At 50.9% G+C, this 27,725-nt stretch overlaps 1 protein-coding gene across 1 annotated transcript in view; it reads left to right on the top strand.

Annotated features, from left to right (window-relative positions):
* Window positions 1-27,725, top strand: part of stau2 (staufen double-stranded RNA binding protein 2) — a 66,881-nt gene that overhangs the window by 35,747 nt on the left and 3,409 nt on the right. Inside the window, exons 12-13 of the mRNA XM_048976946.1 lie at window positions 2,248-2,522; window positions 10,922-11,035. Of these exons, the coding sequence (XP_048832903.1) occupies window positions 2,248-2,522; window positions 10,922-11,035 (389 nt within the window). The remainder of the gene's footprint in view (window positions 1-2,247; window positions 2,523-10,921; window positions 11,036-27,725) is intronic.

The raw sequence follows: 27,725 nt of genomic DNA, 5'->3' as shown, positions 1-27,725 counted from the left end.
TCATCATTCTGATTTACAGTTTGGACTTTAATCGTTATCTGTTTTAAATCAAGGAGGGGGCCTTGGTCTGGGTGTCCACCCAGAAGCAGTTCCAGGGTGAAGCCCATTATTTTGGGTGGGGTGCAAGAGGCTGGAGGCCTGCGTGATTGTGCGTATGCGTGTGCTGTGAAGCCTGACGTCATGTTGGCTCGCACCTTGCCGATTTACGATATCCATGCAGAATGCAGCTATTTCTGCGGCCCGTTTAAACAGAAATGGGTTTTATCGCTGCTGCCAGTTGCTCTGTCATGAGGGGTGTATGGGATGATAATATGGGATGCGTGTGTGTGTGTGTGTGTGTGTGTGTGTGTGTCACTTAGATGGGCTGCATGGTGAAAGCTTGAATGGGAAAAGCATGTGGTATAAGAAACTGGCAAATTTTTCAGTAGATCTGTGGATCATCAGTGCAGGTACAGGTAGCAATACTGGATCATCACTTCATGTGCAGGTAGCAGTGCTGGATCATCACTGCATGTCACCTACTGGTTCCTGTCACTGTCCTTCATCATGCTGTAGTTCACCAGACCATGAGGGGGGAGACAGCTCAGTTCCTTATTGTTTGCGGACAACTCCTGAAGTTAATCTTCAAGCAAAATTTAGAAGAACCTTTATTTATGCTTTGTACACTAACATCCACATTTCAGCTGAGCGTTAATATATCTTGGTTTGACATTAAACTAACATACTAGTTTACACAACATTTCTATATTTGTATGACTTGATTTTAAATAATTGTCTATTAAATATAATAGAGTTCTATTCTGGTTCCTCTCTGCCTAATCTAATCCAAGAATACAAATACATTTATAATGTAACTGTTTGATTTTACTTTGCTTTGAACTGAAACTATCTTATGATTTTAGAACAGCTGTGTGTTAGCATTTTTTGATGTTTAAATTATTACTTTCAAAGACATAAAAATATCCTGAAACCTTTTTAATCACTATAATATGCTTTTTTCTTTAACCATCTACTTAATCATGTTCAACAAAATATTAGTCCCATAATTTAAAAAACAAGAAATTGTCCTGACCTCTGGGACGGAAAGGAGCGGGTTGGGAGGGTGTCATTTACCCTTGAATGGACAGAGTGATGTTCCCTCGCTACCTTCTGGACAGTTCAGATATTGATATTGGGTTACAGAAGCTGAGGTAGATGCTTAATGCCGAAATCAGCAAAATAGATCTTTGTCTTTCATCGTATTACAGTGACTGTAACAGGAAGATAACTACTCTGATGGCCAGAGCTGCTGTGGATGGAATTTGGCTGAATCATTCTTTGATTTTGTAGCAACACTGCGAGTGGGTGGAAGGTGGATGAATGGATCTTTTACTCTTTTGCTCTTATTTACCATCAACGGTGCTTAATGCGTCATGTGCTGAAGGTCTTTCTGATACACTTATGTGACACTGTGAATGTGCAGACCGTGTCAGGTTTAACTATTTGTAACGTTTTATAAATGTGATCGCAAGTGTCACACACTCTGCTTCTCATAGCATGCAGTGTGTACACCAGTGCATCCAGTGCACCCAGTGCACCAGAGTGTGCATCCAGAGTGTGTCTGCATACCTTGAGGACAAGCCTGTAGAGTGACTCATGCAAAACACAACCCATCACTAAGCGTGCATCACTGCGCAGAGGTGGACCTACCCGTGCATATCCTCCCTGTTTTATTTCTGGAACCTGGAGGCTCTGCACTGGAGCTGCGCTGGAGGTCTGGAAGTGTACACCAGTGCTCAGCTGCTTGTTCTCACTGCATTTTAAAAGTTGAGTTCAGATCAAACCCATGCTTTGCCCTCTGTGGTCCGACGGGATCCCTGAGTGCTGAACCCTCGCCGAGCTACTCCCTCCCACTCATGCTTTCCCAGTGTCACAGTTCAGAGGCTGCCTGCCGCCTTCCAGACTCCTTGGAGATTAACCGGTTAAATAAGAAGAGGCTGACTATGCGATGCTCGAAGTAACTTGGAGGTTTTAACCATTTTCATGGACCATGCTGGTTTACTTCTCTTTAAATGGCATTGCGATGTGGGTTTACTTCCGTGATGCTACTTTGAAGCACCCCTTTCCAGTACTTGGGGGGCTCCTGTGACTCGTCTCCTGGGGTGAGAAAGACCCTTTTTGGCATTTGAGAGCCAGCCGTGTGTAAGTGTAAATTACTGGGAAGGCTCACATTGACCCCCCCCGCTGCTCTTGGTTTACTCCCTCCAGTGCAGAAGGGGATCCTCCACCTATCCCCCGATGTTTACCAGGAGATGGAGGCCAGCAGAAACAAGGCCGGTCCCGCCGCCCCCCCACTTAGCTACCCGGGCCCCGGCCCATACTACGGCGGCACCAGCAGCACAGCGAGCATCGCGCGGGAGCTGCTGAATGGCGCAGCACCAGAGGCCGAGGGCTCTCGGGGAGGCAAGACCACCCCCCTGCCCTGCGCGTCTGTTCGGCCCTCCCAGCAACTCGACTACTTGGCCCGGGTTCAGGGCTTTCAGGTATGGGGGGTGGCCCGGAGCGGGGGTGCATGCAGGGTTCTCATGAATAGGGGGTGGCTGGGGTAGAGGTACATGCAGGTGTGTGCGGGGCTTTTGAGTACGAGGGGTGTGTGCGAGGCTACAACATATTTACAGCGTTGATTCGACGCAGAGGTATAAATGAGCTGTTAGCGGTGCCTTTTGCTCTCGTGCAGATTCATATTTCACGGTTCCCTCCTTAACGGGGCCTGTTGCTCCTGTGTGCAGATCTGCGCCTCACGCTTCCTTTCTTCACAGGACTTGTCGCTCTCGTGTGTCGATGCATGTTTCATGGTTCCCTCCTTAGTGTCTCAGAGTCTGTCGCTCTCAAGTGCAGATGCTTTTTATAATCTACAGTAAAAACATTTTCTCTGAGGGTCCTGTAACCCGATCGAGCAGAGCCAAGCGTAAACACGGGAAACATCAGGTTCTGCTTTAGCGGGCAGCTGTGCGCAGTGACGTACCCTGATCCGGACCCCCTCCAGTTCTTTGCAAGTGGCGGGTCCCAGGGACGGGGTCCGGTGAAGCCTGTACAGACAGGTGCTTGTGTGGTGTGTGGGATTGCGTGGGACATGTCGGAGGTGGACCATATATCATCATTGTTCTTGAAAATATCTCTGTGACCCTTTAAAAGTAGAAGCAGTGAAAGTCGATGAATGGGACCCCAGTATTGTGTCTGCAAATAATCAAATTTTTGCTCTTTTTCCAGACAAACTGGATTCTTCCACCTCCATGTTATTGTCAAGATTAGAAACGGGGAGACTCATTAGACCGATGGCTCTTTCCAAGTATCGATTGGTCTCTCTGTTCCCACAGGGGATCAGGCAGGATTATATTGCTGCAGAAAAGGTGTCATGTTTTGATTTAGAAGTACTTTGGCCCATCAATGCAATTTTTTGAAGTAATGAGAAAATAGATTTTCTTCCTTTTAATTTTGTTAATGGAGATGGACTCCTCACGTTCTGTGTGTCCGTGCTTCTGCGGTCAGCCCCCAATGAGATGCATCTCCCCCCCCCCCCCACTCCTTGGAGGGAAAGCACAGATGGAGTTTGGGTCGCACCGGGCCGAGTGTTTGGCTGGAGGCCACTGTCGCTCTGGGATTTCAGGAAGTGATGTCTGACACGCCGTCGCCATTTCCTGCACGTGTTCCCGCACTTCGGTATCCTGGTCTGCCCTCACACTGTAATACCCCCCCCCCCCCATTCAGACATCTGCAGACCATGAACCCCAGCAGGGATGGAGGCGGGACCCACTGAAGGCAATTTCTGTGAGAAACTCCGAGTGGCCTGTCAGGTGTGTGTCATACCCTGTGCCCCCCCCGGCCCCCCCTTGTGGGGTCCTTAGTGTCACAGATATGGTTTTAAAGGGGGCAGTATGCCCAGTTCCTTGTGCTCTGGGACAGGGTGAGACTCTTGATAAAACATTAGCTGTCTTTGTTCAGCATTCTGAAAGAGGGCTGATCAGTGTGTTGTGTAAAGGAGGAGGGGGTGTTATCGAGCCTGTCCCTGCTGGGCCTCGTTGGGCAGACCGCATGCCCAAACTGAAAATAAACAAAGCTGGGGGGGTCATCTTGACAGTCCACTTTGTGCAAGACAACCAGAACTTTATTTGGTGACATTTTGACCTGGACCCTATTCATTATGTACCCATATGCCATCGAGCTGTAAATTAAGTCCCCCCCCCCCACTGACATGGGGTGTTACTCATCGGCAGGTCATCACCACCTCCCACTCCCCCCGATAGCTGATGAGTTCTGTTTGCATGGTTCAGTGAGCTGGTATGCACCATGCAGAGTACAATCTCCATACATGTCATGGCTGGGGGGCAACTTCCATCTGCCCCCCCCCTCGTGTCCACCCTTCCTATGAGCTGGCTCTAACCATCCCCCCCCCCCCCCCCCCCCAAGCATGGAGAATCTTTCGGTGAGACTGGTCCTCCTCTTTTATGACTGTGGTTTGAACATCAGCTCTGAACATGGAACCTAGTGTGTATGGAGACATATCTCCTATTGCTCAGTTATAGAGGGGGTGTGTATGATGCCGCTTGTATGTCGCGTGTGCAAATGCAGCTTGCCAGCCTGCTGCTACATGTCTGTTGCATACATAGCATGCTGATAGTAACGTTGCCATGGTTCCAGAGGCCACGTACCAGCTGGGCTGTTCCCAATTGAGAGCTTATGACCCAGAATTCCATAAAACTCAACGGGTAGTTCCATGCCCAGGACACGGGAATATTGGAATGGTCACTCATTTCCCCGAGTCCCAACTGGGACTCAGTGATTGCTCCGGCACCTGCGTGTCACTGGCTGCCAGCACTAGAGGTCTTGCCACTCCTCCAATCAGGATTTCATGGTCGCTTTGTCACCTGCTCGTCACTGGCTGCCAGCACCGAAGCTCTCGCTGTTCCTCCAATCAGGATTCATTGGTCATTCCTGCACCTGCATGTTACTGGATGCCAGCACCGAAGGTCTCACTACTCCTCCAATCAGGATTTGCTGGCTGCTCTGGCACCTGGCTGCCAGTACTGAATATCTCGCTATTCCTCCAGTCGGCACATAGCCCAACCACCCAAGGCCAGCCGATTTGCCAAATTGGCAGGGGTGTGTGTCAGAGTTGCACACAGGACATCACTATGCGATGAACGAGCAGGCTTTGGCCAAGATCGAACCACAAACAAAACAAACGACAGGAGGAAACATGGCCTCCGATCAGAGGGTGGCACAAAGCTTTTAATCTGGTGGAGATATCTGGACATCTCTCTGTGATAGAATTGCAGATATAATTCCTCAGTGGATTTCATCATGGAAAAACATTAAATGCAGTTCAGCCCTAAGCTCTTGGCAGTGCCGTCAAACAGCCCGCATTGGGGATATAAATGACTTACCAAGTGGATTCTCCTCTATTATGGCAGAATTTCTTTAATTCCCCAATTTTTAAAAAAATAAAACGCTTTAGTCAGTGAATATCTTTCCTTCTGGGTCTGTTACAGCCCATTCCTAACTCTGAATGCACCCCATGCGGTGTCCCATCCCAGAACAGAGTTCCAAAATCCGAGTTTAGTGAATTTTCAAACGCTTGTTCTCTTCTTGCCGTTTCAATCTGGGCTTATCCCAAGAATTCTTCAGCCGTTCCCCTGGGTGAGCAAAGCGTGTCCTCCTTCAGCGCAGGGGCTGCAACGGCATCCCACTTCTGCAGCAAGCCATCCGCATACCGCACATGCACAGGACTACCTGCAGGACTGAAGCGGCCCCGTCTGGGGGGGGGGGGGGGGGCGCTACTGCTATGAGGAGTTATGGGCAATACATTGTGTTAAAAGCAGCTTTAACATGTACACAGAACACGCAAGTATGCTGACCTACTGTTCTTTAAGAAGGAATTGTAATACAAAAGCAACCTGCTTATTTTACATAATTCTTAATGAACTGGAACAAGACTAAAGTAACTGTAAATTGAATCAAGAAAGTCGCAAAAATGTTTCCTACCTTTTCGTTCCCCCTTCAAATTCAGCCACACCACATCGGAAAAAAAAAACGCATATGGACAGGCTGGGATGCCTGGAAGAGTGCTGCGTCTGTCGCATGCTGGCCAGCAGGGCTAAAGCTGGCTGCCCATCTGCTGCAGGGCGCAGGTTCGCCAGCAGATTATGTACGTGCCTTCGTAAAGCCTCGCATGCACCGCAGCGTACCAAATGCGCGCATCAGTGTGTACTGCGATGTCTGCATATGGGTTTTACATTTATTTATTTAGCAGAATCTGTTATCCAAAGCGGCGTATGTTTTTTTTTTAAAGTAGGGTCAGACAGTCCCTGGATGAATTAGGGGCCAAGGGCCTTTCTCAAGGTTCCAAACGTGAAATTATTCTGCCAGCCCTGGGATTCGAGCTGGTGACCTTCCGATCACAGTCACAGTATGCTGACCCAATCGTCCGCACATCATATACAAACCAAAGCCAGCTTACAGCAGACTGAGCGTCGGTACAATGCTAGAAGTCTCTGCTGAGGGTTTTTGGGATTTGTGCCTCTCCACCGTTATTGTGCAGTTGGGGAGTCCCCTGTCAGAAGGCCATCAAAGCCCATAAATATGCATATATTCCTTATATTTGACAGTGGGGTGACAGTAACTGGGCTCATTCCTGATGAAGGGAACTTCCATGATATTGTCTAGGTAACGCTTCAGGGGTCCTCTAATTAGTGATGTAATTGCACCAATAACCCACATACACACCAGCCCTTTTTGGATAGGATTGCCAACACCTTCTTTACTGTCATGCTGTCGTACATAATGCATTATAATGGTTAGCATAAGAATTAAGGATGTTTTGTACTGCATTATGAAGGTATCTACGGTGCATTATAGATAAAAGCTTCATAAAGCATTCATAATGCATAACACACACGGCTGTGTTATTACTGTAATGTGATGTCTTTATGCCTTTCTATGAATATTTCTTTCCATGTTCATAACGCTTTACGAATGCATCATAATGGGTTATGAATGTGTTCGTAGATTCTTATAGACATGATATTCATAGAAAGCCTCACCATTCTCTATACAGTATATATTGTGGGATGGTCATCACAGGTGAGGTAAACTGATATGCAGATATACATAATATACAAACGTCACATGTGGCTGAAATGGCAAAGAGGCTTAATCTCAAATGTCTCTGTAAATAGCCTCTTCCTCCGATGTGCTGTGCAGAGTTTCACCTGGATAGCAGAAGGGTTTCGGTACTGCAGGAAGCTAGACACTTGAGTTCTAGTCATCAGGAAATGTGAAGTCGTCACTTTTCTGGTGCGTACAATAGCATCTCCAAAAGCACAACTCACCTCTAGTTCAGTCATCTCTATGCGAAGTACGAAGTGCACATATATAATATGTAATTAGTTTTTCCAGAAAACCACTTTTGCTTACTCTGTCCTTTATGAATCACCATGCTTCTGCGATTGGCATGTGGAGAGGAATGATTGGCTAATCTCTGAATCTGTGGCTCAGCCGTGACGTTTATGATGCGCAAAGGTGCGATTCTGCTCTAATTTGCTAGACATCCTATGGTACTGCAAATATAATTGCAACTATGCATAACTGGGTGTAAACGCACAGTTATATCAGATGATCTCATATAAATCTGGGATAATCTGGGATAAAAAGCCATAATCTTAAATGTTCCCAACAGAACTTCTGACTTTTTTGAGGCGCTCCATACTCATGGCAGGGCAGGGCTTGACCACAGTCAGGTTTGTAGCCATTGTATTGGTCATGCGTGTTTATAAGACTGAATAGAAAGCAGCGTATTATTTTGAATTGCATAAACAATCACTAGCAAGCCATAAACTGTTTATCTGGCTGCTACTTTCCTACGTATAAAACCTGGGCAGCTTCCATCTGTTTGGAAAATGTCCTGCTGCAGCTGTACACAGATTGTGTGATTTTCAGAATTTTACCCAGCATGCCTCAGTGTCCACTTTCCGCTCATAGCCTAGCGGCCCGATGCCCGTAACACAGCTTTCTGTGGGCCACTTAGCCCAGAGGGGTGTCCAGGCTCAGCCTGCTGTTCCAATGAAATCTTTTCCCTCTGGCAGACCCTTCTTACTCTGGTGTTGACCTTTGGCAGATGTGGCAGAAAGAAAGGTGTTTTCCTGTCAGTCTGAATAGGCAGCTGTGTGTCATTAAAGCCTGAGGCTCCTTAGTAAGATGATTAGGCTTATATGAGCCTGTAATTTATATATATATATATATATATATATATATATATATATATATATATATATATATATATATATATATATATATATATATTTACAAATCGATATTGCTGCTTATGCTTTTACACCTGTGCTCAGAATGTAGACGTGGAGTGTTACCTTCCCGCCGCACTGGGACACTGCGAGGTCCGGCCTGTGCCAGCTTTCATGTCCTGTTAAGACCAAACACACACATGCCTGAGAGGCCGGCGGTGCCTTTGGTGCGAGTTGCTCCCATCCAGGTGTCCACCATTCAAAGCGGCCTTCTCCACTCGCCGCCGACACCTGCGGCCGGTTCACGGCGCAGTTAGGAGGACAATAACAGGTCCACATCCGCGTGAGCGCAGGAGTGCATGGCAGCCAGGTTGCGGTTAGGAGGAAAGCGGCAGGTCCACATCTGCATGAGCGTGGGAGAGCGTGGCGGGCAAGTCGCGGTTAGGAGGAAAGCGGCAGGTCCACGTGCGCGTGAACGTGGGAGAGCGTGGCGGGCAAGTCGCGGTTAGGAGGAAAGCGGCTGGTCCACGTGCGCGTGAGCGTGGGAGAGCGTGGCGGGCAAGTCGCGGTTAGGAGGAAAGCGGCAGGTCCACGTGCGCGTGAACGTGGGAGAGCGTGGCGGGCGGGTCGCGGTTAGGAGGAAAGCGGCAGGTCCACGTGCGCGTGAACGTGGGAGAGCGTGGCGGGCGGGTCGCGGTTAGGAGGAAAGCGGCAGGTCCACGTGCGCGTGAACGTGGGAGAGCGTGGCGGGCGGGTCGCGGTTAGGAGGAAAGCGGCAGGTCCACATTCGCAAGTCTGGAAGAGTGTGTTAAAGTATGGTAAAGCATGTTCATCGGCCATTCCTGAAGCTGAGCTGCAGGGAACCAGCCAGTCCCCGTTACTGGTTGGATGGATCAGGAAGCTACCAGGGGTGCATTCTGGGTCTCCTGGCATTAAGGCTCAGGGGCCGTATCTGCATCCTTCTGCGGGGCTCCATTGACCATGAGGGGGCTGGGGAGGGACAGCCCCATACCCCCACTCTCTGTCAAGTGGCGGCAGCCCGGCATTCCAGCTCTCTGTGTGTCGCATCCCCGCTGTCCTAAATGGCTGAAAAGCAAAATACCGTGATTCACTTATTGCCAGAATTCATACCTTCTGGGGATGGTAAAAACCCCAGTGGAACCTGCCTGGTTTATCGTTTGTGCTTTGGTATGGTTTTCTGTAATAAAATCGTTTATTTGTCAATTGCACAAGTATGAATACAGGTACAAAGGGATGCTCCTTGACACATATCCCATCATGCTCTTCTTTTGTAAGATGCACACATACATAGAACCATAGAGCCATGCTTCAGGTCTGGGGGCTGGACCCACCGTCCATCTGGCTCCCCTGGAGCAGATGATCAGCACTGCGGTCTCTAACTTAGTCTCGATGCAGCTACCAGCCGCCCCTCCCCGCGTGGGGGTGTGCTGCTGACACTGAGAAGTGTAAATAACACGCTGTCAGTGGGGGGTTCTTTCTGAATATTTTGCATTGTCTGTCTTGCACAGCCTGAAGCTGAGTGCCGGTGATGCAGAATTGACAGTGGGGGAGTGGGGGGGTGTCTCAGGTTGGCCTGTGTGATCACACGGCTTGCATCCATCGCAGATGGCGGTTTCCACAACCACCCTGTGGTCTGCTGGTGGGAGTGAACCTCGGGAGGAGACTGATAAAATGTGACATGGCACGACCCCACACCTGACAGGGCTACGAGTGAGAGCCCCCCCCAGAAGAGAAATGAGGCTGTGGCTGTGTAACACAGTATTTGACTCTTCACATAGAAGCCACTCTGCTCCCCTGGCCTCTCATACAGACCCGGGACCAAGAGAAATGAATATACGTTGTCATTTCTTACCTTAAATCATTTTCATACTGTCATTTTTATGTACTTCAGCTGACCTTAACAAATTTTTTCTGAGTAACTCAGTATCCATTCTGTTTCTACTGATGTACGTGAACGTCTGTGTGGAATTTATTAAATATGTCGTTGGGTGTTAGGTCTGCATACCCTGAAAAGCCTGTAGCAGGAGACAAAAAATAATGCTAATAACAATTATGGTTTTATGCCTATGGACCTTGTATCTAGTGCAGTGTTAATGAAAAAAATTCAAATATTCTAAAAAATTCTCTATAAAATTACTGGTTTACAGCTAGAGATCAACAGACCTCTACCATGTTTCACATATATAATAAGCAAGCGTGGTCATTTCAGGGTCTGGTGGTAAAGTCTCCTGAAATGATGGCGGTCTCCAGGCAGGTCACCTCCACCCGCGATCACGGACGCTGTCCTCTGAAGAAATAGGCTGCGAAGATGCTGTAAAGAATTCCCACATGAGCGGGGATGCCTTTGTTCCATTGTCTGAAAGCATCTACATGATCCTTTTTGTGCTGATTTGGAATACCACGGGGGCGTTTCGCGAGCAAACCCAGCTATGAAAGAGTACCGTGTGCGGGCTCGTACTCTGAGGGACCTGGGTGAGACGTCTTTAATTGGGGACGTCGGTGTGGCCTCTGAGGAGGGCCCTCTTCGTCGAGCAGCTTCTGCGGAGCGTTTGGTGGGACGCTGCGCTCCGCTGGCTGGGCCGCTCGCTCCTTAAAGCGTGTCCCGTTATCTCTGTGTCACGCAGGTGCAGTTTAGCGACAGACAAAGCGGCAAAGAGTTTCTCACCTACCTGACTCTGTCGCCTGTTCAGATGGGATTCCACGGCATCGGGGGCTCCGTCGAGGCTAGCCATGACCAGGTATCACGCGTGTGTCTGTGTCTCGGCCTGTCTTTAATTTCTCACAGGTCTCTCTGTTCATGTACTCACTCTCATTAACTGTGTGCTAATCGCCTGGCAGGGCCAGTAAACTGGGACGGAGGTCTTTGTAGAGGCAGCACAGTGAGTCCTTAGTCAGTAACGACCTCCGAGAGGTTTCACTAACTGCTTTGAAACGCTTCCTTAATTCCACAGTGATGTCATCCCTGCAACAACAGAACCGACACAACTAATTGATCTGGAATTTCCACTTTTTATTTCCGTTCCATTTTGTTTGTTTACTATCCAACTGTGTGAGTCGAGTTCAATCTCGTCAGCGCGTGGAACCTGAATGGCTGTAACCTCATTTGTCACGCTTCTTTGTGTTAATGAAGAAGGTCATTTAATGATAGCTGTCCCCTGCCACGCTGTGTTACTCCTGTTCTTTGTTTTTCTCCACCCCTGAATTAAATATCCTTGAATCTCCTTCCTTTTCAATGTGGCGTCCGCATTGTACGGCACTAACCAGGCAGAAAACAGGACGCTTATGTTATCCAATGTAAATGTGAGAGCGCCCCCTCCCCTCTCTGTTCAGCATGTCTGTCCACTGTCAGCGTGGCCCGCGGAATGAAAATCGAGGGATTACAGACTGATGTTGCTGCCAAGGGCACCGGTGTGTGTCTGACTGTTAGGGGACGACTTTCTCGTCATTCCGGAACTCGCTGCTGTGTCCGAGGATACTGGGGCAGAAGGGGAGAAGCCCGTTTTGTTTCACAAACTTGCAGTGTCCACGGTAAATCACACAGTATGCATGGTAAAACACATGGTGTGCTTGGTGAAAGGTGCTGTGCGTGTGGTAAAACACTGGGGAGTGTAGTCTGCATGGTAATCATGTGCCGGGCAGAGTAAAATGCATACCGTGAAGGATAAGTCGCAGTGTCCATGGTAAAACATGCGATATGCATGTGTAAAATACACTATGTCTGTGGTGTAACACACAGCATGCACAGTAAAACATGAAGCGGGCATAGTAAAGTACGTGTTGTGCGTGGTAAAAACACGTTATGTGCACGGTAAAGCATATGGTGTCCACGGTATAACATGTGATGTGCTCATATTTACACAAGGCTGTGGTATACTTTGCTGTTTGGGGTTAGGATGGTCATATTAACACAAGGCTGTGGTATACTCTGGTGTTCAGGGTTAGTGTGTTCGTATTTACACAAGGCTGTGGAATACTCTGGTGTTCGGGGTTAGTGTGTTCGTATTTACACAAGGCTGTGGAATACTCTGGTGTTCGGGGTTAGTGTGTTCGTATTTACACAAGGCTGTGGAATACTCTGGTGTTTGTTTTTAGGGTGCTTGTATTTACACAAGGCTGTGGAATACTCTGCCTTTCTTGAGTTGGCAGAGTGCAGCGGATATGGATTGGGTCCCTCTTCCTGGGTTATTCCCGGCTTTTCAGCCGTAGCTTCTGGGACGGGCACCAGACCTTGGCGGCCCTGCATAGGACAAGTGGGTGTAGTAAATGGATTAATAGATGGATGTACGGCAGATATTCTGACCTATGATGGAGCTTGCATACAAACCCATTCCTGATTCATGGTCACCGTTACCTGGGAAATCCTTTCTTAGCTCGAACAGCTCTTTTCACACAGGGAACGGGTCCTTCTAAGGTCAGCATGACGCGGTTGTACGTGACGCTCTCCGCGTAGACCACGGGCCGCTCTCAAGGTCATTGCTCCTCAGAATATGCCACGGCCTTCGTTTTAATCACACAAATGGCTCGCAATTTGCAATTTGCCTTTCATTACTGGAATTGAATATGTTGCTGTCCAAAGTTAAGACCCCCGCCTTGAAATGTAACTGGCTCGCGGCTATCATTGCAAGATAACGCATTAGTAAATATGAACCACATGAGCTTCCCAAGAATGAAAACATAATTCCTCTGAAGACAGTTAATTAGAGGCCAAGGTACTGGTCTTCTTTGGGTGATTGTAATGTGGCAGACGGGGGCCTTTGTCTGTGATGTCGGGGGGGTTGGATTGATTGTGCTGGAGGATGGAGTCACCTGTTGGGGGGGGTGGGTGGCTATTGGCAGCTCTGATTCATGACTGGGCCACCGCTGAGCGCATCTTCAGAGACAGCTCCCGCCTGGCCACCTACTGCCCGCGACGTTTGAAGTGGCCCACCGCAGCGGAGATGAAAATGTCAGCGCGGCAGGACACCTCTGTCGGGGGTCTTCACGTTACTCAGCTCGCAGCTGTTGGAGTTCTCGCGGTGTCACGGGACGCTTGCATAATGCATCTATGGCCCCTGGCAGCATCTGGGGTAGACCCGTTTTGACACCCAAACTCCCCTTTCAGACATCAGCCGTGGTGAGATAAGGCAGAACGGTGCATTGAGACGGCTTTACTGACGGCCTCATGCTGCTGGCAAGCTCCAGTTTGCGATTAAAGGCCCCCTGTCAAGGGGGGCACCTTTTCTTTGGTGAGCTCTGGTGGTGCTATTTTCGTGTGCTTGTTCAGTACGTGTCCTCGTGACATGCAGGGTTACGGTTGTGTGCTACAGGCAGCTCTTTCTTAAGCTGGGGAGACTCCAGTAAAGTCCAGAAACCACTGGCTGACAGGCCGGTGACGTGACGTGGGCCTGCAGTAAGACAGTCAGTCAGAGCTGCACATTCGTTGAGTTAAATGTCATGTTGCAGAGGCAGCAATATGCAGCTGCGTGTTACACACGGACTGTGAGGGATATTAGCATCACACAGAGTTCAGTTATACAAAGCTGAGTCCTGGCTGTTGGGCTGGCATTTGTGGTGCGTTCTGGGATATAGTCTTCTGAAATGATTTTAAAAACGAGTCACTTGTATATCAACCTGCCGCAGCCTGAAGAGATCTGGCCCGGGTTCATACTGTAAATCAGGGTGTCGCTTTGGCCCGGCCCGGGTTCATACTGTAAATCAGCGTGTCGCTTTGGCCCGGCCCGGGTTCATACTGTAAATCAGGGTGTCACTTTGGCCCGGCCCGGGTTCATACTGTAAATCAGGGTGTCCCTTTGGCCCGGCCCGGGTTCATACTGTAAATCAGGGTGTCGCTTTGGCCCGGCCCGGGTTCATACTGTAAATCAGCGTGTCGCTTTGGCCCGGCCCGGGTTCACACTGTAAATCAGGGTGTCACTTTGGCCCGGCCCGGGTTCACACTGTAAATCAGGGTGTCACTTTGGCCCGGCCCGGGTTCACACTGTAAATCAGGGTGTCACTTTGGCCCGGCCCGGGTTCATACTGTAAATCAGCGTGTCGCTTTGGCCCGGCCCGGGTTCACACTGTAAATCAGGGTGTCACTTTGGCCCGGCCCGGGTTCACACTGTAAATCAGGGTGTCACTTTGGCCCGGCCCGGGTTCATACTGTAAATCAGCGTGTCGCTTTGGCCCGGCCCGGGTTCACACTGTAAATCAGGGTGTCACTTTGGCCCGGCCCGGGTTCATACTGTAAATCAGGGTGTCACTTTGGCCCGGCCCGGGTTCACATTGTAAATCAGGGTGTCACTTTGGCCCGGCCCGGGTTCACACTGTAAATCAGGGTGTCACTTTGGCCCGGCCCGGGTTCATACTGTAAATCAGGGTGTCACTTTGGCCCGGCCCGGGTTCATACTGTAAATCAGGGTGTCACTTTGGCCCGGCCCGGGTTCACATTGTAAATCAGGGTGTCACTTTGGCCCGGCCCGGGTTCATACTGTAAATCAGGGTGTCGCTTTGGCCCGGCCCAGGTTCATACTGTAAATCAGGGTGTCACTTTGGCCCGGCCCGGGTTCATACTGTAAATCAGGGTGTCACTTTGGCCCGGCCCGGGTTCATACTGTAAATCAGGGTGTCACTTTGGCCCGGCCCGGGTTCATACTGTAAATCAGGGTGTCACTTTGGCCCGGCCCGGGTTCATACTGTAAATCAGCATGTCGCTTTGGCCCGGCCCGGGTTCATACTGTAAATCAGGGTGTCACTTTGGCCCGGCCCGGGTTCATACTGTAAATCAGCGTGTCGCTTTGGCCCGGCCCGGGTTCATACTGTAAATCGGCGTGTCGCTTTGGCCCGGCCCGGGTTCATACTGTAAATCAGCGTGTCGCTTTGGCCCGGCCCGGGTTCATACTGTAAATCAGCGTGTCGCTTTGGCCCGGCCCGGGTACATACTGTAAATCAGGGTGTCACTTTGGCCCGGCCCGGGTTCATACTGTAAATCAGCGTGTCGCTTTGGCCCGGCCCGGGTTCATACTGTAAATCAGCGTGTCACTTTGGCCCGGCCCGGGTTCATACTGTAAATCAGCGTGTCGCTTTGGCCCGGCCCGGGTTCATACTGTAAATCAGCGTGTCGCTTTGGCCCGGACCGGGTTCATACTGTAAATCAGCGTGTCGCTTTGGCCCGGCCCGGGTTCATACTGTAAATCAGGGTGTCCCTTTGGCCCGGCCCGGGTTCATACTGTAAATCAGCGTGTCGCTTTGGCCCGGCCCGGGTTCATACTGTAAATCAGGGTGTCCCTTTGGCCCGGCCCGGGTTCATACTGTAAATCAGCGTGTCGCTTTGGCCCGGCCCGGGTTCATACTGTAAATCAGGGTGTCCCTTTGGCTCGGCCCGGGTTCACACTGTAAATCAGGGTGTCACTTTGACCCAGCCAATCAACTTTACCCCCCTACCCAAGCAATTTATTTATTGTCACATACTCGTGCTGCTTTTTTGAGGCCTTTGAGGGAATGAGCTAACATGCGGTCTTCATGAGAGCGATGGTTCTCCTCTGTTTCTTTACAACAGTGACCTCCCCGTAGAATTCTCTCTTTTTGGTTTAGGCATCGGTGTGTGGGGGGGGGGCACTTCAGTGGGAGGCATGGGGCTGTTTTGGGTCCCATTCATCACCAGGAGGGTACCGCCCTGAGATTGCATGAGGCCATGTTTGAAAAGAGGTTCCCCAAGGAAGGGATGGGGGGGGCACAGGCACCCGCCCCCGTGAGAAAACAACGTGCGGACACAAACACGATCAGTCACGCGGCCTGTCTGTCATGTGTTTTACTTAGGAAATGACTTTCAAGTCAGGAGATTGGGAGTGCTGGGAACTGGGGGGGGCAGTCTTCACTAAGGCTGCTGCAGTCTGACCCACCAAAGGAAGTCATTGTCGCTACAAAAATATAAACATGAACTTGCGCATTAGGGAACTTGTTGATAGTTTAAGTGGCCTCTCAAAATGAAAACACCTGATAAGCCCCCCCCTCCACACACACACACACACACACAAGGATGGGCCTGACATGAGCTTACCTGCCCTCTGAGGTCCCGTCTGTCCACACCCTCAATCTTCCTGGGCCCCGAAAACGTGGTACCAGCGATGCAAGCAAAATTCCTGATATGCGAGTGTGACGCCCAAAATGCATTATGAGTTCAATGCCTGCAATATGAGTGCAGGACCCGAAATGCAAGCATGATGCCCGTGATGTGAGCGTGATGCCCGTGATGTGAGCGTGATGCCCGTGATGTGAGCGTGATGCCCGTGATGTGAGCGTGATGCCCGTGATGTGAACGTGATGCCCCTGATGTGAGCGTGATGCCCGTGATGTTAGCGTGATGCCCGTGATGTCAGCGTGATGCCCGTGATGTCAGCGTGATGCCCGTGATGTGAGCGTGATGCCCGTGATGTCAGCGTGATGCCCGTGATGTCAGCGTGATGCCCGTGATGTGAGCGTGATGCCCGTGATGTGAGCGTGATGCCCGTGATGTGAGCGTGATGCCCGTGATGTGAACGTGATGCCCGTGATGTCAGCGTGATGCCCGTGATGTGAGCGTGATGCCTGCCCACATTTCCGTCATCTAGGTGTTCTGGCCCTTGCTTGCCGTCACGCTCCAGGTTAATGTGTGAATTTGAAGGGATATAATCAAGTTATTGCTTAAGTCCGCAGCTTAAAACTGCCAATTTGAACTACAGATTTTGACATTAATTGTCATTGTGCTGTTTGAAGTGCTGGAAATACTGCATGGTCGAGGGACAGGCTGCCGACCGCCAGCTCCAAGCAGCAGTGCAGCGGTATGACCGCAGGATCTGCACGGCTCACACGCTCCATCAAGCGCACCTCTAAGCACGCGCTGTACACCTCAATACACCAGCTCCAACTGAGACAGCCGGCTGCCACTTCCTCTGCTGCGGAAACGCAGTGGGGCAGCTCAGGAAGAGGCTGTCTGACCATTTTACACCCCACATGTACACGAGTCAGCAGGACATCGTCCTTGAAGAAGATTCCAGACTGAAGCGACACGTCCGCATTGCATCTTGATCTGAATTACGTATTTGATTTGTTTCGATTTAAAAGTAAAAGAGAAACAGCGATCTTTGCCTTGCTACCCCACTCCAAGCTGTATGAGAGGTGTTAACGAGGTTATCCGTCTGCGCCCATTAATTAAGGAGATTAAAGGAGGTGTGCAAATTTACTGATCGTTCTTGCAGCTCTCACTGCACTGTGCAAACCGTTTACACCCCACGTCCATTAATCAGGGGTCCCTGCAGCCTCTGTCCCACCAGTGCCTGGGAGGGCAGCAGGCACTGGTTATTACAGCAGCCACTTTGCTGGATTGTAGGAGACAGCACTGTGATGTTCTGTTCCTTTGTTGAAATTCACTCGTAAAAGATGCAGGTAAATGCCACGGACACTGCTGTCTTTACATGTGGCGGCTCGCCATCTCTGCTGGGTCCCCTTTCCTCACGTCACGCTTGCTCATTCCCGCAACCGAGGTGATTCTACGGGGCGAGTGGCACCGGTTTTCTCGTTTGCTGCTGACGAGCCGCCCCCCCCCCCCCCCCCCAAGCTTGCGAGGAAGCTGCAGCGGGTCACTCCGGTACCGTGATAAACCTGCCCGTTTGCCTCGGTGTATCGTGGTTACAAGCCTCGGCAAAGGGCCGTGCGCCACTGCTCACCAAACTGCTCACTGCTCACTGAACCCCACCCTCCACAGTAATCTCTGTTTGTAATGATTAACCGCCGATTTAACGGCTAAGAAGGGCTCTCCTCTGACACTCCAGCTTACCAAAATACAGGGAACTTACGGGATTTATTTACAAAAGTACACTCTTCCGCGGTTGTTTTCTTTCTCAGACAAATGGCACTTTGTGGCTAGGTGTTAACTCCTTAATGGGGGCGTCGAATCACCCCCCCCCCCACCCCCCCCATTATCTTATGTAAACAATAGCGCGGCCTGCACTCTCGTGCTCTCAGGGTTAATTTGCATGCCTGTAAACCACCCCCCCCCACCCACCCCTATCACCCGGCTGGATTTTCTCGTCAGGGACCAGAGACGATGCTGAAGGTGACTATAGGCTTCAAACGACGTCGGGACAAAACGAAATCAAACACACCGGAGAGGACAGTTTGCCACGTACTGAAGACGCTGCTGCTACCTTTTACTTCTGTGTCACGCCACAACCCTAGAGGGAGCAAAATCTTCTTTATGCAGCAGACCAGACACAGAGCGCAATTTGATAAAAGAGAGGGCAGCTTTTTAAAAAGTGAAGTTACTGTCTTTGTTAACAGCTACTATTGGTCGGAGCAGCACAGACATGGAAGCCAACATTTTACACGATACTCACATTTCGATGACAAACATTACATGGTTGCAAGGTTTACTATCAACAAAAATGCAGAAATACACATATTAATTAACAATATGGAGGCGACGCAGTGGTTAGCACTGTAAGGGGCGGCATGGTGGTGCAGTGGTTAGCACTGTCACCTCACACTTCTGGAACTTGGGTTTGAGTCTCCATCACGGTTCCATGTGTGGAGTTTGCATGTTCTCCCCGCGTCATCGTGGGGTTTCCTCCAGGTACTCAGGTTTCCCCCCACAGTCCAAAACATGCTGATGTTAATTGGAATTACCAAATTGCCTGTTGGTGTGAGTGTGCGATGGGTTGACCCAATTCCCCATCCTGCATTGTTCCCTGCCTTGTGCCCCCCACAACCCTGAATATGATAAGAAGTTATAGAAGATAAATGGATGGATTTGCAATATTTAGATGGTGGTGAAGTGCAATGCATGCTGGTAATCGTCCTGCTGGCCAATCCTGTGATGTCACGTTCCCCATCCTGCTCTCCCTGTACTTGTGCAAATGGCAAATAAAGGATTGATCACATTTATGTCAGCTAATCATGGACCAAGGGTGGGATCAAAACAAAGAAAACGGCTCTGGGGAGGGACTCTGCATCAGCGGTGATCACAGCGGGGATTGGGGCTCATGCCACGTCGTATCCATATCAGTTCTGTCTATTTGGTGTGAGGCACAGAGCCTCCTCGAGTCTGTGCAGTTTTCCCCCCACCACCAGAGAAAATGAGGCCTTCGTTAGCTGATGTGCCACTTCCCCCCCAAAACACAGACAAAGCTTGTTGTCAAGGTGTGAGCTGTGATTACCCCCCCGCCCCCCCAAATGAAGCCCAGGTTGTAACAGTCTTGTGGCGATTCCGCCCCCCTACCCGCCTCCGGCAGACAATTTTGCCTCTCAGGGAAATAAACTATGGAATTGAGAGAATCCAGCCTCCTCATCTTGTGATGTAATAGGGTCCTTGGCATAAGTAACAGGAAGAAGCCCCCCCCCCACCACGCATCGCTTGCCATCCCCCACCGCTGCCTTGCTTTGTTATTTTTCTGACTGATAATAAAAAACCCCCCGTTCCATCCAGCGTTTTGCTTATTCCGAGATAAAGCGCAGTGTCTGGGAAAAGGACTAACCCATTCATGGGTAAATAGAGATTAGCCTGCTTGGGAAAATTGACCCTGAGTATGAAAATTTAAACGAATGAATGAAACACGACCCACAGGAAGCAGGGCCCTTTCCCAAAAACGCATCAATAGAACATGGACAGTGAATTTAGCTTTTAGGGTGATGGTCCCTGCTGTGACCTGTCAGCCCTCAACTCCTTCAGATGTGACTTTATTCCGCGTGTGGCAGGTGAAACTCATTAGTGACGGCCCTGCATCCGAGGCGCAGTGCATAAAACACATTTGAAGAACATTCTGGCAGACGCCCGAGCCCCTGCAGCTCGAGGTGTGGGGTTACTTCTTAAACCTGTACCCCGCTGTCTGAGACCCTGCTTACACGCTGTGACTGGCTGTTTGCTAGATGTATGTTCGCTAACCGGACCAAATGGACGGTGGTCTCGTGGATTCGTCCCTCCCTGGGCCCCCGGGCCCCATCAGAGGCCCAGCTTAACCCACGGTCATGTGACCTGGCTCTGAAATGATCCGTGTCCAGGGACATCACAGGGGTGGCACGGGCCTGGGGGGGCAGGGCTGCTGATTTATGGCGAGGCAGGGAGACGGCATGTTTTCTGGGGCTTGGGGAAGGCCAGGAGGTCTACCATTAGTACCCTGACCTCCAGGACTGTGGGTGCCCTTTGTGGAGGGGGTGGGGGCCGCATCCCCCCCTCCCCCGGTGAGAGTTACTCACAGCCGCTTTCCTTCCAGCGCTCCCACCGTTTTACTGCCTCGCCTGTGATTAGCGCACTCTAATTGTGCCCTAAACTACCGAAGCTGGTGTTCAGGGTCTGCCTGACTCGTAACAAACAGTGTGAGGAAAGTTCACCTTCAGCAGAGGAATCATCACCCCCCCACCTGATACTGCCTCTTTCTGGGGCAGGATCCGCTCTACCCCTCTACCCCCTAAAATGCCGATGGCTGCGTGTAACGTGTGACGTGTCACTGGCTGATTGGTTCTCTCTGATGCAGGTATGGTGAGCATACAGTCGTAAGGCTAATGCTACACACCGGGAGTCTCAGGTACCGGCCGCTACCATCCTCCATCCCTGTATCCTCCACCCCTGTGTCCCACGCTGTTCCTGGGCAGACACCTTTGTCCATCCGCCCCTCCATGTTAGGATTTATTGTTTTCAGCAAACAGACCTTATTGATCACCAGCTGCACAATGAGCCCACGGGTATCCATGGCGACGCTGTCACGCTTTCCGGCGTGCTGCAGAATGGGGTGACTCTGCGGGGCTTCAGGGTTGCTGGGAACTTGGCAGTGCGTCTGTGGGGTCCCGGCCAGTTATTATTACAGGTACCCCCCCCCCCCACACACACACACACACATTGTGCAGAACAGTAGCCCGTTTCATTGGCATTCCCCTTGCCCATGCCGGGGGGGGGGGGGGGGGGGGGTGCATTCTCAACCCGTATGATTGAGCTGCAGCCTGTCAGACCCCAGCGTCCCCCCTCCCTTCCCAAACACCTCCCTTGCGATGGGGCTTCAGGAGCTCTCACATGCATCCTGACGGTTTTACCCTGATCGTCTCACAGGCTTTTTCTCGAGATATGCAGCTTTTCAGCACCTTGATCAGCTTCTCCCATAGCCACGTCCGTCACCTGTCACCTCCCCGTGGTCTCCTGTACTGTCCCCGTCACCCCGGAACAATCTGCGTTCACACCATCCCACGCTCCGGACCAAATAAGGCAGCGTCCCAGCAAAATGCCAGACCGGCGGGTGCGCGGGACAGCACCAAGCAAATGAGCCTCCGGAAGGTCCCCGCTTGAGAAGAGTGACCGTGATCTTTCGGTCATTACTCCTTTAAATGCCAGGAAGTGATTTCGTTCCGCTTCTAATCCACTCTGTGATGCAAAGGTCTTTCCAGAGGAACCTCTGTTTGCATACAGACGTTATCAGCACAGCCCCGCTGTCGTGATGCTGGTCCGCTGCATTCCCATTTAAACGAGGCGCCGCACGTTGGGTGGAGGAGCTGGGGAAAATCATTCACAATTGAAAATCTCCCTTGGCTTTTAATCATTAAGTGAATCAATTACCGACATACCCACAAGAATGACCAAATCGACAGCACAGCTCGCCAGGAAACGTGGGACAGCCCAAATCCCCCGGCACGGTCCGGAAAGCAACACTGCCTTTAGCGTGTTTCTGTGGAAGCAGAACATCTGCTGGGAATCAGTCCTGCCCCTCGGCCCGCGCTGAAGTTAAGTGTGTGCTTTGGCTGCCGACACTGTTGTCATTCCCTGTTGATTCTGTTTCGTGATTTCATTAGAAAATTAGCGTCAAACCTGCTGACAAGTTAATAACGCCGTTGCATCCAGAGCAGCCATGTTTGATGGCGTTGGGTCTGACCGCGGACGAGTGCAGCCTCTGAAGCGTGCTCATTACCACATCTCTGCAGGCAGTGGCCCGGTGTGCAGTATGGGAGAGACCATCTGGGATCATCTTTCGGGGGCCGTGTCTGTTTGCTCTGTCCTGCTGGGGTCTGTGAGCGACTGGCCGAGTTTTATCACAGAATGTTTTTGGATGTTGTCTAACTATCGCTTAGCCGGTTTCCCGTATCCCAAACATAACCTCCATCTCTTTTGGAAAATAGCTCTGGTCCTGGTATTTTCGGCAGCTGGGCCATGTCTGGCTGCTTCTTCACCAAGAAGGATCAGATGTGGGCTCAGCGTAGTCCAAACAGACCCGCATAAGCTCATTGACCTTTTTCATTTAAGATTTTGAAGCAGGAAACTTCATTCTTTTTAAGTTTTGCTTTTATTGTTCCTGTTTTAATTCACGGGGGCATTCGTGTTTGGCGGCACCTTACCCCCCCTCCAGTCCCTTGTGGTGGGCCTTAGATGCCCTGCCCCCCCCCCCGTCTTGTGCGTCCCACCATGAGATGGGGATCCTCGAAATAGGTCCAGGCCTCCTTCTTCCAAATGATCCACGACATGCAGCTGCAGTCCACCCATAATTTATGTCTTCCTCTGTTAGTAAAATCCATCTCCTTGTTCTGCCTCCTGTCTCCTGCCTGCATGTGTGTGTCTGTGTGTATATGTGCATGTGAATTTATACATCTTGTACCATGGCAGACTGCTTTGCCTCAAAGTTTGTTGCCTGGCGAAAGCCACAGGTCCTGCAAGTCTCTGCAACACGGGCGACATCCTACGGCAGTTTAACGGCATCTCTCAAAATACTGAAACATTTTAAACGTTTTTTTTATGTTTTCGAATAGTTGGTCATTCACTTGCCGTCTGAATTTATGGATATTTATTGATTACAGTGCGTTTCTCAAAGATACAAGGAGTGTAATGTAAGGACTGATCCAAGTAGCTGTTTCTCTTGATTGAAATACTGTTGTTTTGGGGTATTAAGTTTGGGTTATATGCGTAGGAGATATTTCAAACCAACAGTAGATGTAATTGGAATTGGTCTGTATGTCTGTATTATGAAGAACGTTAATATTTATGTAATATTGGTTCCATTTATGTGTTTTAGAAAGGTAATTAATGACGATCGTGTGCTTCAGAGACGTCTGCATGGTCTTTTGGGCTCTCACATGGCTCTAGGCATTAGGTTTTAATAAGGATGTATGAGTGCAGGTCCCCATGAAGCATTTCCGCTTGGCTGGCGTCCTTGGCTCTAGGCCCTCACATCATGGAGATGCACACATGTCGCTGGAGACCGCCAGGCCTGCAGACGCTCTCTGCGCTGGGAGTTCTGCGCGCCTAATGAAGGCAGCTCCTATTCGGATGTGGCGCGGTTCTGTTTTATTGGAGAAGATAAGGCTGTAACAGCCACATGGAGAATGCGACGCGGCGGCCTTGCGGAGTTGATTATCCGGGCGCCCTTGCTCTACCAGCCTCTTTCCATCCAGAATGTGTAAGCGAGCGATTTTGCACGCATCTCGCATTACTTGCTAATGCCGCTCCGATTGCGCCGTGCCCCGACGGGGGGGGGTCGCTTATCCGCAAACGGCAAAAGCACATGTTTACCGCACAGGGGACACCTGCTTCTCTCCGCCCCCTGGCTACACCCTCTCCTCCTCCTGTTCCGCTCCTCCCTCTTCCCCCATCACTCTCACTCAGCTTCTGTGGGACTTGGTTTCTCCCCCCCCCCCCACCCCCTCGCTGTCTGGGGAGTGTTTTGAGGAACGAGGCTAGAACCTAGAACCCTAACCACTATTTCGGTAAATTGCCCCATTAAACGTCCAGCTGTACAAATGGCTGAAGCTGGGCGAGTCGCTTCAGCTAAACGGATGTTCTGGGTAAATAAACACCTTGAGTCTCTTTGGACGGGAGCATTACAGGGCGGTGTGATGGGGGGGCGGGGCCAAATGCATGACACAGGCATCACGGAGGTTAAAGACCCGCCCGATGCAGAACCATGTTTTAGCTGGTGGACTGTATGCTGTATGGAGCGTGAATGCAGCGGGCACCCGCCCCCCCAGGACGGAAACTGGATCCCCGGCCCGGAGAGCGGCCTCACATTCCTGCTCCCCCTCCTGTTGGGTGATTTCACAGCTCATTGAGCGGAGGCCTGTGGTATGTCCTGTTTCTGTCTCCTCTGCTGAGCTGGCTCCACTCTTCCTCCTGCGCCTCCTCCAGCACATCCTTCTCCTCCTCCTTTAGGGAGGTGAACCCCGCGTTCTGTATCACGCTGCCAGCAGCCACACCCGCCGGGGCTTTGATGTGGTGAACGATCGTGTGCGTCACAGGACCCACCCCCCCCCCCCCCCCGCCCAGCCCGGGTTCAAGTTACCTCCTGCGGCAAAGCAAGCCGCCGGGCTCCAGCTTTGCTGCGGCTTTCTGTAAATGACCTGGCCTTCGAAAGCTTCTCACGGATTCCTCTGGAGTGACAGCGGAGCTGCAGGCTGGCAGAGTGCAGTAACTGCAAGCGCATCACGCAGCCTGACACATTTCTACATCACAGGGGGCGATGCGATTTTAAAGTGCGTTCACTATTGGACGCCAGAACAGTTTTGCTTTTGTCATATACCGTTCCTTGGACACTGACAGTACGGACCCTAAATGTTTGTTTTCCTTGAAATGTGTAAATATTTATCTTTAGATGAAGGAAGATGCATTCGATGATTAGACACGGCGAGGCCCCATGGGCAGTGCAGCAGGGTTGGGCCGCTTCCCATCTCCCCACCAAAGATGCCTCGGGAAAAGGCCGGGTCGCTCCCAGCTTTGTTCTCTGCGTTGAGGTAGCAACCAAACCAAACAACAGCGTGCTAGGTGGGATGGGGGGGGGGGGCGAAGGGGGCAACTTGATGGTTTTGGACCCAGTGCTATGAGAAATTGCATTAGATGCAAATTCTATCTGTGTCAGCGCCCCTGATGTGGGGGGGCAGAGCCGGGCTGGAGTCTCAGAATTATCACATAATTATACACGACTGGGCCATTACCAGCACCATTGATCGAGGTACACCTCCCACCCACCACCCCACCCCCCCCCCACCCCAGTTTTACTGAAGTCATCCACCAGCGCGTTAAGCCAAATGCCCCCCCCCCGCCCGTGATGAATGCCCCTCCCCCCCCACCTCTGAAAATGGAGCGGCTTAGCCGAAACATTCATCACACCCCCCAGCCCCCCCCATTAGCACTCACCCAGAACGCCGAGTGTGGGACTAGGGACCGCTGTGATGAAGCCGCAATCGGGAAAACCATTAAGGCTCCCGGGAATGACGGATTTCCTCCTTCCTCCGCCGCAGCAGTGAAGCCCTTGTGAAATTCAGGTATTACTTTACACCCATTGAACTGCATCCTAATAGATGAATGAAAGTCAAATATCTTAATTTTGCAACCTAATCCTGCTGGCCATTGTTATCTAAAGGCAGGGTGAGGCATTTTGGGGGGGGCAGTTTGATTGGACCCCCCCCCCCAGCACCCTTTCATTTCCTCGTTGACAGAGATGTCTGGCTTCCCAGCCTGTCTGCTAGACTAAACATATTTCATCGCGTCCATGTCACACTTGGTGTCCATCAATGGCCGCTTTATCTCATTAGAAAAATAACGGTGTCAGTGGCTGATGCTGTGGCAGATAGCCGGCTATTTATTTTAGGGCCCGCTGTCCAGGGCCATGCAGGCTGGCCCCGCCTGGCCTTTATCAGGGCCCGATCCCCCTTGATGATTTATTGTGTTTATCTGCCTGCAAGAGGAAGAGCTGCGCTGCGTATGGAGGGCGGCCTCTCACACACCGCGGCCCGCGACCTGCTCGCCGCGTTCTCGCTGAAGCCCACGTGCCGTTCTTACCCTGAGATGGCGACGGGCGGCAGGGTGATGAGGACCACGCCAGTGTCTGGAGAGAGACATAGCCAGTGTGAAGCCAGTTTCATGTGTGACCAACTACTCTTGGGCTCGGACGGGGTATTTCTGTAGGGTCCCTTTGAGAGGATGATGGGTCATTTTGTAGGCCCCCTTGTAGGAGATGATGGGTATTTCTGTAGGGTCCCTTTGAGAGGATGATGGGTCATTTTGTAGGCCCCCTTGTAGGAGATGATGGGTATTTCTGTAGGGTCCCTTTGAGAGGATGATGGGTAATTTTGTAGGCCCCCTTGTAGGAGATGATGGGTATTTCTGTTGGGTCCCTTTGAGAGGATGATGGGTAATTTTTTAGGCTCCCTTGTAGGAGATGATGGGTATTTCTGTAGGGTCCCTTTGAGAGGATGAGGGGTAATTTTGTAGGCCCCCTTGTAGGGGATGATGGGTATTTCTGTAGGGTCCCTTTGAGAGGATGATGGGTAATTTTGTACGGTCCCTTTAATAGGATGATAACGCCGTTTTAGTTCACAGTCAATATTCAGCAGTGGTTTTATCTGTACTCATCTCAGACAAGCCCCCTGGCAGTGTGTCCAGGGTCACTTTAAGCCTAACAGAAATGTTTTTCATTTTGGGTCTAGGTCACGGTTATCTGCCTGCTGGGTGATTTTCTTGACAAAAACTCTCCTTCTGGAAGGATGAAAGGTGTCTCTAGCGCGTCAGCCGTAGCTTTTATGGAAGCATCCATGGAGATGGAGGTGCCAACAACCTCCTTCCCTGCCATATCAGCACACACTCGTCCTCATTGTGTCGCACTCATGAACCTGATCCGTGGCTCTGGGTGTGACCGCCTGGCTTCCTTTGTGCGCTGATCCGCTGCTAATTTTTGCCTCCTTATTGTGCTGTCAGTGAGGCCCTCAAACGTGCTGAGATATGGTGTCTGCCTGAGCTGCACTTTTACACGCTTTTATGCAGGGCTATTTGCTCTATGTTCATCTCTCTGCTTAAAAGATGAACTTTAATGTCCAGATCCGACAGAAAATGTAAAATAAGAATTTGGAGTTTCCATTTGGAGTTTTGTTGCCACGGGGGGCCAGAGGTGGGGGAGGGGGGGCATCATTACCTTCACACCAGAAGAATCAGTCCCTAATCGGAGTGCTGCTAATTCCTGGTTAATTTGCATTGTGTGTGGGGGGGGTGTGCTGGGGGATTGTGTGAGGATTGAGGGGCAGGGTGCATGCACACATCTGCCCAGGATTTCTGCACCTCTTTTGGCCCCCCCCCACTAAGTAGTGGGGGCGGGGGACACTCAGCATGCAGTTCCCACCATTCGGGAGATTTATGTCACCCCCCTACCCCCAGCACATCTGGACCCAATCGGCAGGAGCCAGAGAGAATGTGTCAGCCGGTGCCAGCCACTGTTAGCTCGCTCAGGCCTGGCTGGGCCCGGTCTGATATGGTACCAGGTATTCCTGCCCTGGACACCACAAATCAGCTCCATGTGAGGAGATTCATGTTTCCCTGAAGAGATTGGATCTCGGCACGATCGCCTTTCCTGCAGAATAAAATTTATTCTTGAACTTCGCTCTTGTACTGAACTCGCTACACGGCCACTAGCTCACTCAGGGATGGGGAGACGGCCGGGGACAGAATGCGCCTCTGCATGG

Source organism: Brienomyrus brachyistius, chromosome 15 (assembly GCF_023856365.1).
Source record: "Brienomyrus brachyistius isolate T26 chromosome 15, BBRACH_0.4, whole genome shotgun sequence".
Lineage (NCBI taxonomy): Eukaryota > Metazoa > Chordata > Actinopteri > Osteoglossiformes > Mormyridae > Brienomyrus > Brienomyrus brachyistius.
Note: the sequence above shows the minus strand (reverse complement) of the source record. Positions and strands in the feature narration are given on the sequence as shown.